Source organism: Cucumis melo, chromosome 2 (assembly GCF_025177605.1).
Source record: "Cucumis melo cultivar AY chromosome 2, USDA_Cmelo_AY_1.0, whole genome shotgun sequence".
NCBI classification, from domain to species: domain Eukaryota; kingdom Viridiplantae; phylum Streptophyta; class Magnoliopsida; order Cucurbitales; family Cucurbitaceae; genus Cucumis; species Cucumis melo.
Genome location: NC_066858.1, coordinates 21,255,259 through 21,278,613, shown reverse-complemented (window position 1 = coordinate 21,278,613; position 23,355 = coordinate 21,255,259). Strand labels below are relative to the sequence as shown.

The window sequence follows — 23,355 nt, the reverse complement described above, 5'->3', positions numbered from 1 at the left end:
TTTATTCCCTAATTTGTAGTATAAAATTTTTAACCTCTAAATAGAAATATAAATTTTGTTAGCTTCAAGAGTTTGTTTGGAGAATTCTCTAAGTTCTCTAAAGTATAAAATTTTGACCCTTCAAATGTAGAACTTTTCTATTAATATCTTTGGTGGACTTTGCGAGTTTAAGCGTGCTTGGTCAATGGACTTGGCTCTTAGGGTCAATTAATTGGACATTGAGCCAGAGTGGCCTTTACACTAAATTGAGTTTATTTGCAGACTCAATTGAACTTTTTAGCTTATTTGATCCAACTGTCAAGTTATGACGAAAACACGTAGAATTATTGAGATCAACTAATTCATATCTTCAATTTCATTCGAGACACATGTGAACCTTTAATTAGTCTCAAATCTGAATATTTGTAAGTTTGTAGTACATGACAAATTGTGGTTTGTCAAAAATTTCCCATTCAAACAAATTAAGTTTAAATAAATATACCATATTAGAAAATTCATTTTTAATGTAACAATATCCTGAATTTGGATAAAAGAAAAGTTGTATAAAATGTTTAAAGATAACATTGTCGTGATGACAAAAATATGAAACAAACATGCTCTTAAAAAGAGGGGATCCAATCTCTCATGCTTCGTCCCACCTTTCTCTAATATTGGAGTTTCATGTGAAAATAAAATGAAATGGAAATTATACAAGAAGTCAAGAACCCCTAAATCAAAGAGATGATGTCCAAAAAAAAAATCAAATAAACTGACCCCTCCGTACAAGATTTGAATCAACAAACAAGATGAGATCAAACATTTAAAAAAGAGATTTGGAGATCTTGTTCTAAACTAAATCACTTCAATTTTAAATTGAACAACTCGAATACTATTAGAAGAGTTGTAGTAAAACTTATATATTGCAACAATTGATGCTTAAATTTTGAAGGAAAATGTCTCTAATACAAGAACTCGAATTTCATTAATTAAAATGGATGAATTTAGGGACAGTAAACTATTCGATCTAAAGAAACCAAAAGTCAAAGTAAAGCAAAATAAATAATAAATAAAAAAAGTTATCTCTCATCATCTATCTTTTCAATCAGCATCTTTAATGCATCTCAATCAATCTTTTCAAATACTATCTTTAAACAGTTTTAACCTTTCCAATCACCATCCTTAATGTATATTTTCTAGAGACATCGAAACCATACATGAAAATAAAAGAAATTGAAACTACAATGAAAATGATACGAGAAGTAAATAAAAGGAAGGGGGTGTTTGGGGGAAAGGTTAGGGTATGGGGGTTAGAGTTATGTAATTCAACCCTCGTTTGGGGAAGGGTTATGTAACCATAGTTTTAGCCTCTTAACCCTTCCTCAACATTTCTTCAACACTTCTTAACCCTTCTTCAACTTTTCTTCAATCCTTCTTCAACACTTTTTAACCCTTCTTCAACTTTTCTTAATTCTTCTTCAACTCTTCCTTAATCCATTTTTTTCTCATTTATAATTTTTATATTTATGAGTTTTGTTAATTTTAATCTTTTTATTTTAAAATCATAGCTTATTTTTAAGTTATGAATTTGGTACAATTACATTATTAAAATTTTAATTTCTTGTGAAATTAAAATTTTAATATCAATCTCAACCTCAATGTATTTTGTTAATTAGCTTAAATATCTAATAAATGTCAATTCAATAAAAAATATGGTAACATTTTAATAAACTACCATAAATTTATTACAAAAATTAAAAAATTATGAGAACTATTTGATTAAATTAACAATTAGTGGTAATTTTAACAATCCTATTATTTAGAGGCGATTTGTCTATATTTTTCATAATGTTATTTTGGTTATTAAATTAAGCTTGGTTAAATTAACATAACAAATATTTTGTTATAGAGGCAGTAGGATCATGAATTTTTTACCTAATAATTGTTGCAGAATGACTGAAATAAATATTTTGAAAGTATATAAATCGTCGTTAAAAAAATAAAAATTTAATTTAATATTTTAAAAATAGACTAAAATAAATTGAAGAGAAACCTAAAACTAGATTTATTGTAATTTTCACTAGAAAACAAAACTATAGTTGGTAAAAGCGTTGATTGTTATTTTTCGTTTCCAATATTTCGTACTTCCAATTGTTATTTTCACTTATTTACATGTTTACGAGTTGTGTGCGTGTCATATTCATAAAAATTAATTTATTCAAACGTAACGTATACTTAAAAAATGTTGAAAACAAACATTGTAATTAAATAAATTAAGGCAAATTGTTTTATGAAAATTAGGACGATTTGGTAAATTAAATATACGAAATTCGTGTATTGGATTTAGAATATGAATTTTAAAAACAAAAAAATATTATTCGCACGTAACAATTACTTGAAAAAGGTTAAAAATGAACGTCGTATTTAAAGACATTAAGGCAAATTGTTCTAGGAAAACTATGACAATTTGGTAAGTTAATATATAAAATTTGTGTATTGAATTTATAATATGAATTAAATATATATATATATTAAAAAAAAAAAAAACAAATTTCATAACACGACTTACGTAACTCTTATCCCAAACACATCTATTATAATACTATCATAACCCTACCCACATAACACTTCTCCCAAACACATCTTATCACAACATTATCATAACACTTCTTTCATAAACTTTCCCCCAAACACATCTTATCATAACACTTCCTAACTCTTCCCCAAACACATCTTATCATAATTCTAGGTTTATCATAACACTAGGTTTATCATAACTCTAACCTCCATAATCCAACCCTTCCCCCCAACGGTCCCAAAGAGTTCAAAATGGTTGGACTTAATGATTGGTAGGTGGGTCATTAACCATATCAAGGCTGCGGCATAAAATTGAAAAGATAAACGGAACGTTTTCAAATAGTACTTCAGTTAATAAATGTATAAAAAAACCAATCTTATTCTTGTCTCACATAAAGCTTCTCTTCATATTATTTCCTTTTTAACTATTTATTGATTGCCTTTATATTAATGTTAGTATTTTCTTTTTCTGACCTTTAAAATTATAAAATCTACTTTATGTACTCAGAACACTTGAAGAAACGACAATAATTTAGTTTTTCATTAAACTTAAAACCTTCAAAACTTGGAAAATCCTTAAATTAAACTGGAAAAAGTAACATAAACCCGTAATACTGGACTTTCAACTTTTTTTCTTTAGCAAAAGACCTTGAATGAGGGATAGTGATAGAAACTAAACAGTATAATTTCATCAATACGAGCATATGAAGCTTTAAGAAAATATTTCTTAAAAAAATCCTACAAAAAGAAAGCAATACAAATCTTGTGCATCATCCTTAAGGGGTTGTTTCAGCACATCTTCTCTTCCTTAAGGGATAAACTTGTAAGAAGCAGCCTTCTAATTCGGATTCAAATTCTAACCCCTCTGGAGGTCTCTAAACCCACCTTCTCTGTTTACACTATATCTATAAGGCTATTTCATGGAATCAACAATTCTCCCTCTCTTATCCCACCCGAAAAACAAGCCGCAGAACCCGAATCATCTCTACATCGTCTAGACATTTGATTCCATTTCTCCTGTGTTGCCATCATTCACAGGGCCATCCTCATAAGAAGATGCAGGTGCAGCTGCATCCAGATCAATCGAATGCATATCTGAGTTATTTTCAGTTTCAATCACAGGCTGCTGAGTTTCGACATCTTTTACTTCCTCGACAATATCAGTACTACATTTATCATTTTCAATAGTTGCACCATCAACCGAATCTGACATGCCATTTGCATCAGGGCCCAAGAGTTCTTGAGAAGGAACATCAATGGTTTGACTTTTATCAGACTCTTCAAAGCCATTGTCAGGCAGTGATGCATCTCCCGCTGCAGAAGGTAGTTTGTTATCAGACAAACCAATATCCAAATCCACTGCTACACTTTCCTTTTCAGTGTGGATATCCATGGCCTTGTTAGTTTTGTTTTCATGTCCCACAGATGAGTTTAGTTGTTCACCCATTAATTCAATGGAGGTGGGAACAGGCACTGAATTTTCACGATCAACTGCCGCTACTGATGCAGACATGGCTTCGGAACTATCAGCATTTTCTCCAACGTTTTGGTTAGGCTCAACCTCAGCCAACTGAAGAGCGTGACTCTCTGCAGCGATCTCTTCTTCCTTTTGTGCCTGTGCCTTGCGATCAACCATGATTTTCTCCATCTTTTCCAAGTCCTCCAAAAGGTTTCCATAACGTAACTGAAGTGTTCTCTCCAGCTCTTTTTGTTTTTGAACCTCCTCCCAGATACCACTAATCCGGTGTGAAGCAGCTGATAGCTCTTGCTTTTGAAGAGCTTCAAAGCACTCCAGCTCTGTAGCTGCAGTGTCTATCTGCTTGAAAGTTGCTTCAATTTGTGGCCAAAGGCTTTGTTTTGCCCGTGTCTGAAACATCACAAATAACAAATTAAACTTCTGAGTTCAAAGGTTGTTGTAAACAAATAACAAATTCAATCTCTCTGCATTATTCATTTCCCATGATGTTTGAGAGATAAAAGATGATTCCATAACATTTTATAAAGCGCACTAACACAGGATTTAGAATCTATTTTTTTTATATAAGAAACGCTTTCTTGATAAAAGGAAATAAGGAAATAACGAGGAACCCCAAAAACCTAAAGGTGGTTACAAAAAGAGTGTCAATTGGAAACTAAGACCGTTCTTAAAAGGGTGCCCAATTTTACACCAGTAAAATGCCATAGACAACACAAGATCAAAAAAAGGATTTAAAGGAGGAAACAGAATCCTGAAAGAGACCCTAAGTACACTTGCCCCACAAAGTCTAGAAGAAAGCACGAAGAATAGTCAGCCAAATCATCTTCTTGTTACCAAGAAATGGGTGTCTCACCAAAAGAGATTCAAGTATGTCGTAAATATTGTTAGAATGTGCATTCGACCAACCCAAAGCACCCAAGATGTTATGCCAAAATTACCGTACAAAAAAACAACACATAAATAGATGAGCAGGAGACTCAGCATGAGCGCAACACATATTACACCATGATAGAGAAAGAGACTGTTAAGATTCTAAAACTGAAACTCAAAAAGATCTCAATAAAGGGCCAAACAGAGCCAGAAAATAGTATATTAATAAAATGATCCAAGCTTCACAAACAAACAAGGAATACAAAATGACAAGTAATATAGGCAAACAGACGATTGGAATAGTAAAAGAAAAATCCAGCTCCTTCGAGAATAGCCGACAACTTCTCCTAAAAGCCTATAACAGCTTTCACCAAAATCCAGACCTAGTTTTCTGACCCAAAACATTCCTTATTTATATCCATGTCTCCAGTGGGCCTTCAGGTGTTTCTTACCCTCTCTCCTCAGCTCTCCCTTTGGCATATTCTGTGAGTTTCCCTTTTTATCCTTTTTACCATTTTTACCCTTTTTACCCTTTTTTGTATATGTATGAAGGATTGGGGACCTAACAAAGACATATAAGGCATACAACGTTGGGGACAATCAACAGTATTAACGGCACAATGGCTAAGCTCCCAAAAAAAAAAATTATTTTCTTTGGGTAGTGATAGTGATTCAACCAAATGACATGATAAAGATCTCGTGCAGGAAGCTAAGAGAACATGTTAAATCATCAATGAGAGATTTCACAGAGAAAGTAGAAGGGTCAATAGTCTGTTAAGATTCTTAACAATAAAGACACCAAACAACTAATAATGGCTTGAAACAGGGGCGGTACTCTGCTGGATTATATATATATAAAGCCAAATAGCATGTAAAACAGTCACAACAACCCAGAAATACAAGAACAAGATAATAGAAAACTTACCAGCTCCTCGCAATGAGCTGGGAATATCCAGAGGCTACAGCAGCCTTTACACCAAAATAACACAAAATATATCCTACCCTAAAAAGACCTAAAAGATACTATTTATAGTCTCGCTCAATTTCCACTACCGCGGGCTCCACAGCAGTCCTCTTTTTCAGTAGCCTTTTTCTTTTCCATAACTAATCATCAAGTTGCCTTTTTACCCCTCCTTTTATATGTGTTAATTATAGGAGGCCTTACATAGTCCATCTCAAAGAATCAAGCACCAGAAAAATTTTGATAGAGGACAATAACGCAGATAAAGAGACCCAGTCCTAAATTTCAAAGTCAATAAGATCACGAGGAAGGCACAAATCCCAAGCCTCATAATCAACAAGCCACGTTTCAGCAACGTAATATCAAGAAGACAAGTAAACTAAAACAAACGACGAGAGATCATAGAAAGAACACCACAATGTCCTCAATGTTGTCCAACCCCCGAATTTAAGAGATAAGGGAAGGTGATTTAGAGGACTCCCATCGTAGAGTGTGATTCCAGGCATGAAGAATATTTTTTAAAGCTTTAAGTTTCATCATCAAACCGTAACCAGGCTATCCAAGTATCAGGTTATTGACCCAACAAGTTTCAATAAGAGGTTGAAAAGATGGAGTTAAAAGCCAAGAGTTCTCAAAACAAAAAGGGCATGAGCCTGGGTCAATATCACCAGCAGTCGGGGCCAATGGAAAATGTTCAGATATGACACAATTTAATCGATGTACTGCGCAGGACCCAAATTTAGGAATACATAAATCAGTGACCAAAAAACGATCAATCAAAAAAGCATATCGAACACATCCAAAACTAGACCATGTAAAGTTGGCATTATTCAGAGGAATATCCTGCAAATGATAATTAGAAATTGATGCGGTAGGAATAGGGTATTATAGTTAAATCCTTAATTTATAAGGATTAGGATTAGGATTAGTTTCTTTGGTTTATTAAGATGCCAATTAGTTTCTTTTATTATTTAGGATTATGATTAAATTTCTTTTATTATTTAGGATTAGGATTAAGTTTCTTTTATCGGTTAAGATTAGGGTTGGGATTAGTATTACTTTAATTTTGCTATAAATAGAGTAGATATCTTCTAGTATTCACAACTCCAAAAACATTAATAAAAATCTCTCATTTGAGTTACATCAAATTGGTACCAACACACCAAGAAACTTGGACCTGATAGCGGGAAGAAGGCCTATTGGCAATGACCCCATGACAACCTTCAAAGAGGTGGAGCAAACAACCGTCTTATCATCAAAGACATCGATCCGACACTTGCGGTCAATCGAAAGTACTATCGATGGTATATTTTGTTCACTTGAATGCATGTCATTGGCACTTCATCAAAAAGAAAAGAATATGGGTTTACCATGACCACGAATTGGAAAAAATCAACCAAGAATCACAAATTACCCCCAACAAAGACAGAATTTGAATGTACAACAAATTCCTCCAAAACATGTCCAAAATTTGCCACTAATTATCCAGGAACGACCAAGTAGGCAAGTTTACCAATGAAGGTACTATGAAAACAGCATGCCAACATATGAAGAAAATGAGCCAAGTAAAGAAGATGAGAAAGAAATAAACTCAAAGAAGCAAGAATATTACAATATAAACCGCAAAGAAGAAGAAATTGCTTGTGGGAATAAAAACAACAAAAACATTTTCAATTTAGAGATTGTGCAACCTAATTCGGAAAAGAAAATGACATCGACAATTAAGGAAAAATCAGGGAATAACCCACCCAAAATTTCAAACATGAAAGAAAACATGATCGAAATTCTAAGCATTGAAGTCAAAATCGTTGACAACAAAAAATTGGGAGCAACCAAATTACCTACTGTGGACAAAGAAGATGAAGTGGGCAGCGTTGTAGAGGAAACCAAACCAATCAAAATTGATGTTTTGGCACACAAAAATGAAGAAACAAATCTCTATGCTAGCCCTAGATGGATCGCAATTTACACAATAACCAATGAATAAAAAAGTAGCAATACGAAGATGGATATTATTGATGTTGGATGTTCCAAGATGCCTCTTTTCGACCGACTTACTTCTTTATTTTACCTTAATTTTCGTTTTAAAACTCAAGGACAAGTTTCTTTTGGGATGGACAAAAATGAAGCGGTAGAAATAGGATATTATGGTCAACTCCTTAATTTATAAGGATTAGGATTAGTTTCTTTGGTCATTAAGTTTAATTAGGATTAGGATTAAGTTTATGGTTAGGATTAGGATTAGTTTACTTTTGCTAAGTTTCATTTATTAATTAGGATTAGGATTAGTACTAGTTTACTTTTGCTATAAATAGAGCAATTGTCACCTTGTATTCACAACTTCAAAAACATTAATAAAATTCTATCATTTGAGTTATATCAGAAATCCATTGGTTAAAAACCTCATTGGCGGTTACTATATGATCATGTGTTTTCTCCCGATGATGACCATCTGGTCACATTAAAATTGCCTCCAATAATCCAAGAAACCCCTCCCAAACCAGCCAAATTATCAAGCTCATGCCAAAAATCAGTGAGATAGAATCCATCAGACGGGCTATATACGGTCGAGAGCAAGAAAGAGAAATCATCCACCATAGATATATGAATAGAAATAGTATAAAGTCCCTGTATAACATCATGAACAGTGAAGTCAAGTGCTTGCCATAAAATAAGGAAACCACCAGAAGTACCAATCGCATCAAGTGCCAACCAACCAATAAAAGCGGAGCTCCAAATGGATCTAACCAGAAAGGAGTCAGTATCAGATAATTGGTTACTTGAAGAAAAACGATACCCGAGTCATGTTGTTGTATCAGCCTCTTAACAAGGGCACGTTACTTCCAGGAATTCAGACCGTAGACATTCCAAGATATTATTATCTTCATTGGACAGCCTTGGCACCCTCCCTATTGGCTAAACCTGCAGATTTATCATAACAAATCGATGATTGGAGATTTTGTAGTTCCATCTGTAATTTATTTCATTTACTAGTTGTTGTGCAAGACTTCTTAGTCCTTGGTGGTGGAAGAGAGGGAATGGACATGACACACAAACCATGTTGCAAGAGAATGAAGGCCATGTCTCGTAATCTGATTGGGCAACATGTAGATGTCGACAGAATGTCACAAGCAGTAGGGTGAGATGGAGGGATTGGATGTTGAACCGTGCTGTTCAAATCTGTAGGGACGGGGGAGGGATCATTATTAGGAGGTGGGACTCTTCAAGGTTATCACCAAACACAGCTTCCTCCAAAGTATAAAGGGCAAAATCCTCTTTTGGAGAGAGAGGACCGGTAAGGTCGGCTTTAGAGTCTGAATAGGATTGTGGAGGATTTTTAGGAGTTGTAAGTTGTTTTTTACCGTCACAAAGATTGGAAGAGCCATCTTGGAAGGTTAACTAAAGGAGGGGGATGGAAATTTTGTGGGGCCAAGGAAAATATTGGGGTAAGTCAACGTGGTTGTATCGGAGATATTATGATCTCGTAAAATATTATTTTCCATCAAATTAGGAAAATCTTTTGAAATTTTGTATTTGCCGAGAATCTTGGAAAATATGGGAAAACGTCAGCATCAATAAGTAGTTAATGGAAAATTTTCCTTTGTTGATTTGAGAATACCGCAATTTCGCAACAATCAAATTAATGCCCTGATTTTCCACGGTTGTCGCTAGGAATGCACCACCGTCATCGTTTAGGTTGGGTTGGGTTGTTTGCAACATTGATCCCACGAATAGTCCCACAGATTTCCAATCCAACAAGTTCTTGAGGCAGGACAAGATGAGTGGAAATGAGGTTAATTAAATTTGTGCAAACTTTCAACCATGCATTTAGAAGATTTAATCCTTGATATACTCGGCTTGAGCAGCAAATAAACCCACCATGTAGGTCACCAATAAACTTGAGAAATCTACTCATACCAAAGGATTGGTGGAAGATCAAAGACATCAATCCAACCACCAAATGATTTTGTTTATTGGCGTTGGTAGGAAGATAAGAGTGTAACATCCAAAATTCACAGACGAAACTTCCCAAACAAAACCCAGTCTTTGTGTTTGGTTAAAGAATTGGTAGCAGTTGGATAATAAACATGAATGAGTGCCTTGTTGTCAAGAAATGGGTTAATTGTGCAAAGTGATAAGAGAGTTGATTGTATAGCTTCACAATGTTTCGGCCAAGAGTCTTTGAGCTGGTATTTTTGTATAACAACCATCGATTTCCAATCAGAGTGGGGGGAAGAGAGATGTTCATTCATGGGAACATCGATCGAAGGGTTGTGATCAGGTCAGGGGGAATTGGCTTAACCAAACCAACACGCTTGACTGGTTTAATTGGGTTTGCCTGTACAGCAGCCTTGAAAGTGTATTTTGGCGGGAGGTGCGGATGGGCCAGCCATATAATCAGATAGAAGAGAGTAAAAAGAGAACCATCCTTATTCTCTATTCTCCAATGGAATGAAAATCTTCGTTCAGTGTCCAGAATGGTATAGGTGGGTGAGCTCAACATAGTGCCCATTTTTGTTGTGTAATTTCTCCGACCAGAGAGTGGCTCCATCATTACTGTACTTTTCGAAGAACTTGAAGTTGCGGTGTTCGTGCTGTAGAAATGAAAGGAGGAGGACCGCCAAGTGAGAGCTTTCCGAGATAGGCCAAGGGATGTTTTTCCTTTCTCAGTAATTTTCACAGATTTTCCATTGCTGAACTAATCAAGTTGCAAGGTAAATAGCTTCAGGTCGACGTGAATAGATCAGATAGGGTAGGAGGGGGAAGTTGGTCGTCCAGTGGTGGACAAGGTGGAGGAGCAGTTATGGAAAGTTTATTGAGGGATGGGCGGAGAGAGGAGAGAGCATTATCCTAGAGGTTCCCTTAGAAATAGTTATTAAACAGGGCTTACTCTTTTAATCCCTTAGGCCCTATGGGATTTAGAATCAATCGAGGCATGACATTTAAATATTTACAAAAGAAAGAGGAATTCCAAATTACTCAAAACAATAACGTTCTCTAAATGCATATTCCAGCACAAAGTAATGAAAATGAAGCAAATGGTTGAGAAATATTAGTCTTGATAAAGCATAAGTGTCAATTGGATGGGAAAAATATTTTCCAGCACAGAAAGGAACTAATAATAAATAGTGAACAAGATAAAAGAATTAAATTAAACCAAACGAAACAAATTGAAGTTTGATACCATATGCATGATAATTCCAACAACAATACATACCTCATAGCCATGTGTGAGAACTTTAACTTTCTTCTCCAACCGGACAGCCTTCTCAGTATCATCATCCATTTTCTTTTTAACATACTCAAATTCATCCTGCAAGGCGGCTAATTTCTCATGATATCCAGCAACACTCGAAAGTCCATAAGCATTTCTAGTGGGGAAGTACATAAGATCATTCAAGCAGGTTCTGTGCGCTTCCACAAACTCATCTAAGGATTCATTTTCATGCCCCATTGCAGCACACAGATACCGAGCCTCTTCCTTTATCAAATAATCGGCCTGTTTCAGAAAACATACTCACTAAATGCTCATGTATAAAATAAATAGATGGAAAAACAAACGACAGATAGATAGTTAGAATGAAACTACTTCATTACATTAGAAAACAAGAATCAATAAAATGCAGTCACAAGGTTTTCATAGAAATGGTCAATTACTAGGAGACACGGCACATTTCATTTTGGATAAAGTGTCAATGTCAAACACGTGTCTGACACCGACAAGCCTCAACACATGCAACTTTACATGTCTCCAAAATAATAGTAATATATATATAAAACCCAGACATGCACGGTACACATTCAAAAATAAATCCTGTTTATTTCATTATTTTAAGATTAAAGATTAAAAAAATTAAAAAAGATGAAACTTCTAAACCTAAAAGACCCAGCCCCTCGAAAACATCGACCTCAACCTCCACAAATGACTATGAACACCAGCTGCTGCTCAGACATTCGCTTCCTACTGGACGACCTCGCTTCTCAAGGAAAGTCAAAAGCCAAGACATGATAAATTTCCCAAGAACAAGTAGAAAACCATCCAATAAAACCAAGATGCAACTTGAGTCCTTGACACCCCAATCAAGTCCAAACCAGACCATGCCATGTGCCTATCACCCCATAAACTTCTAATAAATTGGTGACAGTCATTGTTGTGCTTAGTTTCATCCAACATCACTACATCTAAACGCTCCCAAAATTACACTTCTTTAAGTAGTCCCAAAAGTTAGTCTAACCAAAGCCTTCCTTCCATCATTATTCTTCCCTTACCGTTGATTTTCATCTCTCCTTTCCTAGAAAAGGGGAGGGCTTCCGCTATAGGGATAATCTGCACCACCCAAACCTCCCTCCTTAACCTCTCTAGGAACAATCACTAGGGAGACAGAAGAAAGGGTAGACATTACACGACAAAGATTAAGAACCTCTAATAAGCCCAAAGGCACTTGCCCCAATTTCTTTCCCTTTTTACCTTTTACGCAAATGGGCCTTTGAAACTTCTCAAAAGCACATTGCTAATCTGAAAGTATACCCCAAATAATACATGGTTGCAAAGAAGACACATCATCATCTTCAACCTTTCGCCTACAATCATTGAAAACAACAAAGTTCCAAAGGAAGTTAGCTAAATGCCAAGATTGACATACCAAAGCTTCATTCTGCAATGCAGACTTGAGTGAAAATGTAAAATCCATCTTAAGTTTCAGGTTCTTTTATATAAGAAATGTCAAGACCTATTGACAACGTGTTAATTGACTTTCAATATGATCACTAATGAGGATGAGACAGAGGTACCGAATGATACAAGATGACTAACAGGAGAGACCCCCCTACAACATATAGTTCTGAATCATAGTTTTAATCATAGTATGCTACAGCCCCTAGCTTATCATAACAACCCTAGGCAACACATTGACCTATAAAGCACATACCCTTTAGCTTGAGCAGTGTGCCTTGTTGACACATGAATAACACTGCAATACTTAAAGTTACCATTAAAAAAGTAAATGCGACAAGCAGAAGAACACTCCAATACTTAATCATAATTTATTTAGTGTAATTTATAAAAGTAAATGAGTCCGTTTGGAGATAACATATAAAAAATGTGTATTGCAAAATTCCTTGAAGAAACTGGATACAACTTAAACACTAAACATAAAGAGGCTGGTTTCCTTTTCAAAAAAAAAAATAATAACACTAAACAATTTTTAATTGCACATAAACAATGGTTAATCATAGTAAACACACATTATTGCCTTATATTGAAACTATCAATGGACACAAAGAAAATATTGGGACATATAATAAACTTTGAGAGTTCCGAAAAGCAAACTTCAGTTTAAAGCTTTTTAAAAAGATAAGCAATAATGACTACAAATTTCCTTTTAGGTAAGATATTCATCATTTGGAAAGATATTAAGTTAGCTTTTAATAATTAGCACAATTTTTCGATTCCAAAATGGATATAATTATTCAAGTTACATTCTAAAGAAAATATTATGGTTTCATATTACCCTACCAATACATACCATTTTTGCTCCTAAGGGATGAATAAAAGAGAATGAAAACGATGCAATAGGAATAGGGTATCATGATCAAATCCTTAATTTATTAGGATTAGGATTAGTTTCTTTGGTTTATTAGGATTAGAATTAGTTTCTTTTATTAATTAGGATGGGATTACTTTACTTTTGTTAAGTTTCTCTTATTAATTAAGTTTCTCTTATTAATTAGGATCAAATTTAGGATTAGTTTACTTTTGCTATATAGAGTAGTTGTTTCTTGTATTAAAAACTTCAAAAAACATTAATAAAATTCTCTCATTCGAGTTACATCAAATTGGTATCGGAGCTCCAAGAAAAACTTGGACCTGATGGCGAGAAGGCCTATCAGCAATGACCCTGTGACAACCTTCAAAGAGGAGGAGCAAACAACCATCCTATCATCGAAGCTTCGATCCGATGCTTGCGGTCAATTGAAAAGACTACCGATGGTATCTTTTGTTCACTTGAACGCATGTTCTTGGCACTTGATCAAATAAAAAACAATATGGGTTTATCGCAACCACGAATTGGAAAAAATCAACCAAGAATCACAAATTACCCCAACAAAGACAGAATTTGAACGTACAAAAGATTCCTCCAAAACATGTCAAAAATTTGCCACTAATTATCCAAGAACAACCAAGAAGGCAAGTTTACCAAAGAAGATACTATAAAAACAGCATGCCAACATTTGAAGAAAATGAGCTGAGTAAAGAAGATGAGGAAGAAACAAACTCAAAGAAGCAGGAATATTACAGTATAAACCGCAAAGAAGAAGAAACTGCTTGTGGGAATAAAAACAACAAAAACATTTTTAGTTTAGAGATTGCGCAACCTAATTCGAAAGAGAAAATGGCATTGACTATTGAGGAAAATTTGAGGAATATAACCCACCCAAAATTTCAAACCTAGAAGAAAACATGATCAGAACTCTAGAGTTTGAAGTGAAAATAGTTGACAGCAAAAAACGGGGAGCAACCGAATTAACAACTTTGGATGAAGAAGATGAAGTTGGTAGCATTGTAGAGAAAACCAAACAAATCAAAACTGATGCTTTTGCGCACAAAAATGAAGAAACAATTCTCTACGAAGATGATGACAAATTTTGGGCTACACTAATCCTAGAGCAATTTAAGCAAGAATCAATGAAAAAAAAAAAGAAGTAGCAATAAGAAGATGATACTTTTAATGTTGGATATTCCAAGACACCTCCATTCGACCGGTTTACTTTTTTATTTTTACCTTCATTTTCATTTTAAAACTCGAGGACGAGTTTTTTCTTTTTTAGGGATAGGAAGAATGTGGTAGGAATAGGGTATTATGATCAAATCCTTAATTTATTAGGATTAGGATTAGGATTTGAATTAGTTTCTTTGGTTTATTAGGATTAGAATTAGTTTCTTTTATTAATTAGGATTAGTTTACTTTTGTTAAGTTTCTTTTAATAATTAGAACTAGGATTAGGAGTAGTTTACTTTTGCTATAATCCATTACTTAAGTCGAATTTGATAACCATTTGGTTTTTAATTTTATAAATTTGTGAATGTTTTCTTGCAATTTCTTTACCATATCTTTCAAATTTACTAATTAAACATTGGAGTCCAAAACCAAATTTAAAAAACAATAACAAGTTTCTAAAAATTACTTACTTTAGCTTTCAATTTTTGGCTTGATTTTAAAAACACCCCTAAAAGGTTGACATTAAACAAAGAGAACGGTTATCAATCTAGATCCTAATAATTGGTTTTATTTAACAGCAAATTAATCAAGCAAACATATTATTTGGTACACCTAACTTTTTATGACTACCTCTTATGAATACTTCAAAGTAGTATTTATCTCCATGCTAAATTTTACTAGTTGATTAATTAGTTAGCATTAATATTTTAGTGATTAAATTAAAATCTCACCCATAAGGCCTAAATTTTGAGGGTTATATCTAATTGATCTCTAATCTATTAAAATAACAAATTCGGTCCCTGAAATTTTGAATTTTTTAAAATTCATAGATCTACCTCACACAAAATTGAACGTTTAGAGTTCCATAGGACAAAAATCAAGTTTATATTAATTTTTAAAGATTTTGAATTTGTTAGCGGCCTATTAGATACAAATTGAAAGTTTAAGATTCTATTAGACAATTTTAAAAGTTCGATTAGTATACATGGGTTTATCTTGTATAAGGGTAATTAGATTAGTATAGGGTTAAGGGTATAAGGGTAGTTAGATACTTAGGAAGTTACTAGTAGTTATTATGAAAGTGTGGTTACTTACATCTTGTTATAAATGGAGGGAGGGTAAGTGTTAGAGAGAGCTTGTTCTTGTTAGCAAGAGTTCTAACATAGACACAAACCTTAAAGTTCACAGATTAAACTTGTAACTTAACCCATTTTAAATAGTTAAAAAAATCGTGCTAGTTTATTTTAATTAGACTTCAATATACATTTTGACCATCAATTTGAAGTTTTTATTAACAAAGTAAGTAGATACTTGATCCACAATAGTTCAACTTGTTAACGAATATGCTCTGGACCCAAATCTGTACTCACATTCCTCAGCTTCCTCCACAAATAGCTATCAACAACACCCTACCATCCAAAGCACCCTCAGCAGTTTTAGTAGAAACTACGGCTCTTCATAGCACTACAAGATATACTTGGGCAAAAATACTAAAAAAGAGTTACAACCATCAGCTACCACTAGTGGCTACGCCCAATAACAAAAATCCAATATTACAAGTAGCTAATCCAATGGCAAGACCACAGATAATAGGGATTGATAGAACATTGTTCTCAAGGGAACTACGCTCAATTGTTTATATACTTCATTTGGCCTTCCACAAGTTTTTTTTACAAGAAAATGAAAAAAGCAATTATATGCATGCGTAACAGATAAAACTTAAGATTCTAAAAGAAAAATCTTCAATCAAGCAAGCTTCTTTTAAAAAAAAACAAAGAATGACACAACTGTTTGCTCTAAATGAAGATATAATGGTAAGAAAATTGCAAACTCATCATCCAACAAAGGTCGGAAAAGTTTACCTCCTCCATCTCAGTTTCTTCAAAGTCATCTATTGTGGGGATGACAGCAGTTGGTCCATTTCCAGTGCGCTTGGAACCCTTCTTTTTCTCCTTGTTGACCTTTTCATCAATTGGATACTTTGCGTTATCATGCTCTAACAAAGCAAGAAGTTCCTTTCTCATCATTTCATCAGCTTGCTCAATAGGGGTAGGTGGAACAAATGAACTCTTATCTCCATCAGCTCTCATCAAAGAATTTCTAATAAGTTCCAAAGAAGCAGTAGGAGGCCGAGGAAGCTCTCTCTGTAGCACTTTTGATCTTTTCCTAAGTAAAGCCTGCTGCCTTGCTTCTTCCTCAGCTCGTTCTCTAGCAATCCTATCAGACATGTCCTCTTCAATCATCTCCTCAGGTTCTTCTTTGTCTTCTGGAATTGGTTGCATAACTACCTGGTACTCATTCTTAGGCTGTGGAAGATTTCCTAATCCTAGGCTAAGATTCCTTCTCAAATCAGCTTGTCTTTGAGACTCCAGTTTTGCACTATCATCTGCATCCATATCTTCATTGATACGTAACTCATCTCTAATAGGTGTACCTTTTGGAGTCATGCCAAATGAGTAAGCATCCCTAGCTGGTGTCATGCCACTCCGAGGAGTGAGACCAACACCACCAGGAGTTGCTGATGGTGTTAACATAGGATTTGGTGTTTGAATCTCCTTTTTCCTTGGGGTGACTCCTGAAAAATCTGAAGGATGCAGCTCTGGATTCTCTCCTCCCAACAATGGAGTCTGAGATTCTCTCAGCCTAGCAAGGTTTTCTGCCTCCATCATTATGGCATCGCCCTTCCCAGCCGGCGTCCTCTGGGGAGTTCGAAAAGGTGTCATTCCTTGCCGTGGTGTCTGTGCATAATTTGCAAGCAAAGCTCGTGTAGCACCACTTCCCCCTGCAAGCTCTTCATTACCAGCTAGAAGATCACTTGCATATCCCATCTTTGCAATTTCCTCCAATTCATGATCTGAAATTTGAGGTGCAGGCAGCATAAGTTTAGATCTTTTCCGCACCATTTCTGGGTCATTCAGCTTATTTGCTTGCAGCACAGCTGATGGAGCATCTTGTCTCTGAGCAATTTTATTCTTTGCAATATCTTGCTTTCTTAATTGGGCTTCTACATCGATCCTTCTTTTTCCTTCAAGTTCTTCAATCGTTGTTGGAAACTTGGGCTGCTCCACTGGTCTATCTTCCTCACTAACATCAAAAAATCCTGGAGGAGGTTTTTTCTCAAAAGGAATTTCAGCATTGTAATCTATTCCTTTTCTCTTTCTCTTCCTTTGTCGAGTATCAATCCCTGCAGCTTTTAGCTCTCTTCTTTTTTGCAGCGAAGCAAGCCTTCTGGCCTCTTCAAGTTGTTTCTCTCGGGCTTTCCTTTTTGCCTTCTTTCCCCTAGTATTTGCTAACCTTGCTCGTGCTTCAGAAAGCATTTCCTTTTCATCTTCGTCCATGTCAACAGGATCGGGACGTGCAGGCTTTGACTCTGGGTTTGGATCAATTTCTCCAGGGCGCAATTTTCTTGGATCATCTCCTGGTTCGTAATTGTCATCCTTAACACAAGCAGCATCAAGAAGCTTCTCATACCGCTCGAGACACTGGGATGGAGTACGTCCAACAATTGGTGCAATAGTTCTCCACTGGGTTGGCATTAGCTTAGCAAGATGGAGTAGTTTCTCATCCTCCTCTCTTGTCCACTCAGTCTAAAGTAATCATGGAAATCAAATGGTCAGTCCAAAGAACCTACCACAACAAAGGAATTGAGGTGATTTTCCGCATTGCAAAACTAAGATTTCAATGGCAACAAATCCAACTAATCTTAAAAAGAACCTCGAGTATCAAACTCATCTAAAAAAAACACATGAAATGAAAAAGGAGAAGTACCTTTTTAATGGAGGGGTCAAGCCACTCATACCATCGAGCCTTGCACTGCTTAGCAGATTTCCTAACAAGAAGCGAGGAAATTCGAGCCCACTGGTTTTTGCCATATTTCATAACCGCAGCTTTAAGGATCTCATCTTCCGTGTTCTTCCACACACCACCTTTTATCATAATCCTCATTTTGCGTGAGATTTAAGACTTACCCTGTTTCAACCTAAGGGTATGGAGATGCTAGGGTTTTGCAGAAGAAGCGGCAGACGAAGAAGAAGCCACAGAAGAGAAGTTGAACGGCGAAAGACCGGAGATCGCAGGAGAGAAGGAGGGAGAGATAGGTATAGATGAACGGAAGAGAGACGGCTATGGGGAAATAGAGGGAGACGACAGTGGAGAGGAACTGAAAATGGCGGGGATGAGAAAAAAAGGGGCAGTTTTAGGATTTAGAGAAGAAAATTGAAAGAGAGAGAGCATAAAATTATTTTCAAAAATGCCATTCGGCGGGGAAATTGTCCAAACCCAAATTATTGAACTTTTCACATCATCCATAACAAAGCTTAAAATATTTGCGTATAGAATAATTTTTAGAAAAAGAACCTACGGAACCACACTATAAAATATTAAAAATATTTCGGTCAATCCGCAATTAATTAGTCACACGCACGTGAGTATCTCTAAATGATGGTGGTAGACAATCATGTAAATCATGATACACGATCAGCTAATTCATTTTAAATGATCGGAGAAAAAGACTTTAAATTTAAATGATCAAATAATAAATGATGGCAAGAGAGCTTCATACATAAACGATCGTATAATATAATATAAACGATTGTTGAATCTGTATACACGATTGTTTATATCAGAATAAACGATCATTTTGAAGAAAAGCCCAATAAAAGCCAAACACGCATAATTAGGCCGACAAGAAGAATAGCAAAATTAGAGATTTACTTTGGACAAGTGACAAATTTATTTTTAAATTGACAAAATAGCAAAACAGAAAATTTTTAAATAATAAATGGGAGACAAATGTGAATCACATTTGTAACATAATCCACAAATAGCCTATAATTAATACAAACTATGCATCCACACTTGGGACGTGACTGCTCGAGGATGGAGGCTTCTTCAACAGCAAGGAGAACATGCCCTGGTGCGGTAGCGTGCTACGGAGAAGGATGGATTGTGCAACAAGCTTCAAGCGAATGGGAGACCGTGACGGCGACAGCTGGGTTCGTGGAGACGCGACAACGGCGGTCGGAGCTTCGTGGACAAACACCGGTTGGAGCAAACACAATCCACTCGCTTCAAATTCAGACGTCGCGACGCATAGGAGATGGCTGATGGAAAGGGGAGCGACTCGGGATGTGGCAGCTTGAGCTAACGACAAACAGAAGCTTGACGAAGAACTAAGGTGACGGTGGCGGCTTCGACAGACGGAGGGAGATTGTCGCCTAAGATCTCGATGGAGAGAAGAGAGGCAGGGACGGCGGCGGCCATGTGATTTCGAAGAAGAAGATGAGAGTGGGGGGGGGGGGGTTGTGGTTGAGGTTGAGATGAAGAAGATGATGATGAATTTAGGGTTTTAAAAAATATATATATAATAATAATAATAATATAATTCATATTATATATATTATATTATAATATTATAAAATTTATATATTTTTTTCTTTTTCTTTCCAAACTTAAATAACTTTAACACCCAACAAAATAAATTATCTAAAATTATTGGATTGTACATTATCTTTGACATAATTTTAGGAATTCAACTTAAAAATCTAAAATTAATATATTGTATTTTGTATCTTAATAATTAGGGAATGTTAAAACTAATGACATATCTTTAAGAATTGTTCAAACAATATAATATTTTTTATTTAGTTAAGAATTATTGTTTACAAATATATGTGATATGTGATATTTTGTTTGATTTTTCTTATCTCAACAAATACACTGACATGGCATAATCTTAGGAATCTAATGTAAGCAAGGCAAAATTAATGATTTTTTATAAATAATTTAGAAAATAAAAAATGATGAGAGTGGGAGGTTGAATTTTGGCGTGATTTTAGGGAGGGTTGAATTTTGAATTTAAACTTAACTAATTTACTAAAGATAATTATTTGCATTATATTTGCCATGATTTTAGGAAAGGATTGGTATGTGATGCATAAAAAATTGAATTTTTTAAATTTTTTTTCGTTAATTTCTTAATGTTTATCATAATAATTAATTATTACATTATCTTTACCATGATTTTAGGGAGAGATTCAATTTTGAATGTATAATTCATATAGGAAAATATTGAATATTTCAAATTCTTTTTTGTTAATATTTGCATTGTATTAGGTGGTTGAATTTTGAATCTAAACTTAACTAATTTACCAAAGATAATTATTTGCATTATATTTGCCATGATTTTAGGTAATGATCAATATTTACGTGCAATTTAAAATTTGAATCTTTTAAATTATTTTTCGTTAATTTTTTAATGTTTTTGTTAATAAATAATTATTGCATTATCTTTGCCATGATTTTAGGGAGGATTCACTTTTGAATGTATTATTCTAAAAAGTAAAAAATGAATATTTGAAACTCTTTTTCGTTAATTTCTTATTTTTTTTTATCATAATAATTAATTATTGCATTATATAATTTTGAATCTATAATATTTTGGATAAAATATTAAATACTTGAAGTTATTTTTTATTAATTTAAAGGTAAAAATCGGGATAATTAGGGATTGAAACCAATTGAATATGTTTAGAGATCTCTCAAAGAATATAATAATTTTTTGATTTAGTTAATAATTATCATAAATGGGTGTGTTTACAAATACACTCTAATCGTGATATGTGATATTTTATTTGATAATTCGATCTCATAAAATACATTGTATTTGTATATTGACAATTGTCATCTGTGGAGGGATAATTTCGGGCAAAAAAAAAAGTGGAAAAGTATTTAAGGTAGTTAGTTTTGCCATAAATAAAAAAAAAAATAACAGTTTGCTATTTTTCTATTTTCTATTCTTATATTTGCCATTTTCACGGATTACCCTTACAAAAATACTATCCAAATGCCCAATAAAAGTCAATCATGCATAATTACAAAAATACCATCCAAATCAGCGCGATATAAAAAAGGTGAATCCCCTTCTTCATCGTACTTCATCTTCTTTCACATCATTTTCATCGTACATCTTCTTCAATCGTTTATTTTCACCTACCTTCTTCAACCAAATTTCCAAAATTCTTCTTTGTCTTCTTTTTCCACATAAATTCTTTTCTAGTAGTTCATGCCCTGTTCCAATTTACTCAACACATCTTAAATTAAACTTAAGTAAATACCACGCAGTGAAAACGAAATCAATAAACTTCTTTTATTAATTTTAACCCAATAGTTTCTACAACAGTACAGAACAAGATACAAATTCTCAAAACAAAAGCTTAAGCAAAGAAATGTCAATTGCCTTCACAAACTTCAACCCTCAACAGTCGCTTAGCTATTCAACCTGATCGCTTAGCTCCTTAAACGACCACTCAACCTCGATCGCTTACCTTTTAACACGATTGCTTAGCACCGATAGCTTACCTTTCAACCCGATCAGTTACTTTTCTAAATGATCGTTAGCTTCTTACAACTTGGGGAGAGAAAACTTAAAACGTAAGTTAATGACTTAGCGAATGATAATTTTGAAAACCTTTTGGGAATACAGTTCATAAAACATTTTCATTTCACAGGCTCAACGTTTCATTTTCATAAATCACAGTCAATAAAATACACATTTGTCATCCACATTCCTTTCCACCAAGAACATGAACCATTCCTTACGCTAAGACTCAGTATCTCGCGTTTAGACTAGTATGATGTTCTTTTTATCAACAACATCCAATAATAACTCTGGTTCACTTCTTGTTGCTCAAGTGTCACTCCCCACCCCGCCAGACACTTCACGCAACTAGGAGGAAGCGTGCCGCCTAGACATCTAGCGAGTACCTATCTGCGAGATAACAAGTTGAATGCCTAGTAAGAGGAATTATCAAGTAAAATTTATTGTAGCTAGAGTTCCAACTTTGAATTTGAAAGATCTTATCAACTCATCGCAGCGGAAAACATTAGACAGAACAATTTAGGTTAATCATCTAGCTTTCAACTCTTAACTCAACTTCTAAGCAATAAGCACCAAAGAGATACAAACATAACATAGCAGAAAATAGAAGAAAAAGTGTAACGACCCAAACTTTTAAACCGAGTAAGGTCATTACTAAAAAAAATAAATAACGAGAGATATTTTCTTGAAAAGAAGAAAACTAAAATTTTTATAAAACTAATTATCAAATAAATGTTTGAAAGACAAAAAATTAAAAAAAAAAACCAATAAAAATAGTTTGAAAACATGACCCGCAAGTTTTGACACTTTTTTAAAAAGATAAAGATAAATAAACAAGACAAAACCTTAAATAAAATGTCTAAAATTAAAAATACTGAAAAACTGATAAATAGACTCAGAAGCAAAATTGAATCCTCATATTATTATCATTTTCCTTTTCTTTTCCTTTACCTCTTATGTTTTTTCTTTAATAACTTCAACTTTGTTTGTACTCACACACACACATTTATTCACTCTCTCTTACTTAACTCTCTTCCTTCGCATCACATTTTTTCTTTCAAAATACAATTATCTTTTTCTTAAATAATTATAATTTCACCATTAACAAAAATGTATTATATTATTATCATTTTCCTTTTCTTTTCCTTTACCTCTTATGTTTTTTTATAAATAACTCCAACTTTGTTTGTACTCACACACACATTTATTCACTCTCTCCTACTTAACTCTCTTCCTTCACATCACATTTTTTTCTTTCAAAATACAATTATCTTTTTCTTAAATAATTATAATTTCACCATTAACAAAAATATTCACTTCCATAAATAATTATATATACACATATACATAATTAACCAAAATTTCTTAAAATCCACCAATTTAACTATAAATAATT

General features: G+C 34.2%; 1 protein-coding gene across 2 annotated transcripts; it reads right to left on the bottom strand.

The window, feature by feature from the left end:
* Positions 1-3,217: 3,217 nt before the first annotated feature.
* Positions 3,218-18,845, bottom strand: LOC103494318 (cell division cycle 5-like protein). Of its 2 annotated transcripts, none has more exons than XM_008455447.3 (4): positions 18,350-18,845; positions 16,444-18,168; positions 11,080-11,361; positions 3,218-4,420 (listed from the first exon to the last, which is right to left on the bottom strand). In XM_008455447.3, the coding sequence occupies exons 1-4, from the start codon at positions 18,524-18,526 to the stop codon at positions 3,548-3,550; spliced, it is 3,057 nt and encodes a 1,018-aa protein (XP_008453669.2). In that variant the 5' UTR covers positions 18,527-18,845; the 3' UTR covers positions 3,218-3,547. The 2 variants fall into 2 exon arrangements, with proteins under 2 accessions (XP_008453669.2, XP_050936891.1); XM_051080934.1 differs by having other exon boundaries at positions 16,444-18,208; positions 18,350-18,499.
* Positions 18,846-23,355: the final 4,510 nt, after the last annotated feature.

Coding starts and splice junctions, on each gene's coding strand:
- LOC103494318 (XM_008455447.3), bottom strand. CDS start 18,526: ATGAGGATTATGATAAAAGGTGGTGTGTGGAAGAACACGGAAGATGAG. Junction 11,362..16,443: donor AAGAAACTGAGATGGAGGAG/GTAAACTTTTCC, acceptor TTTCTGAAACAG/GCCGATTATTTGATAAAGGA. Junction 4,421..11,079: donor TTCTCACACATGGCTATGAG/GTATGTATTGTT, acceptor GTGATGTTTCAG/ACACGGGCAAAACAAAGCCT.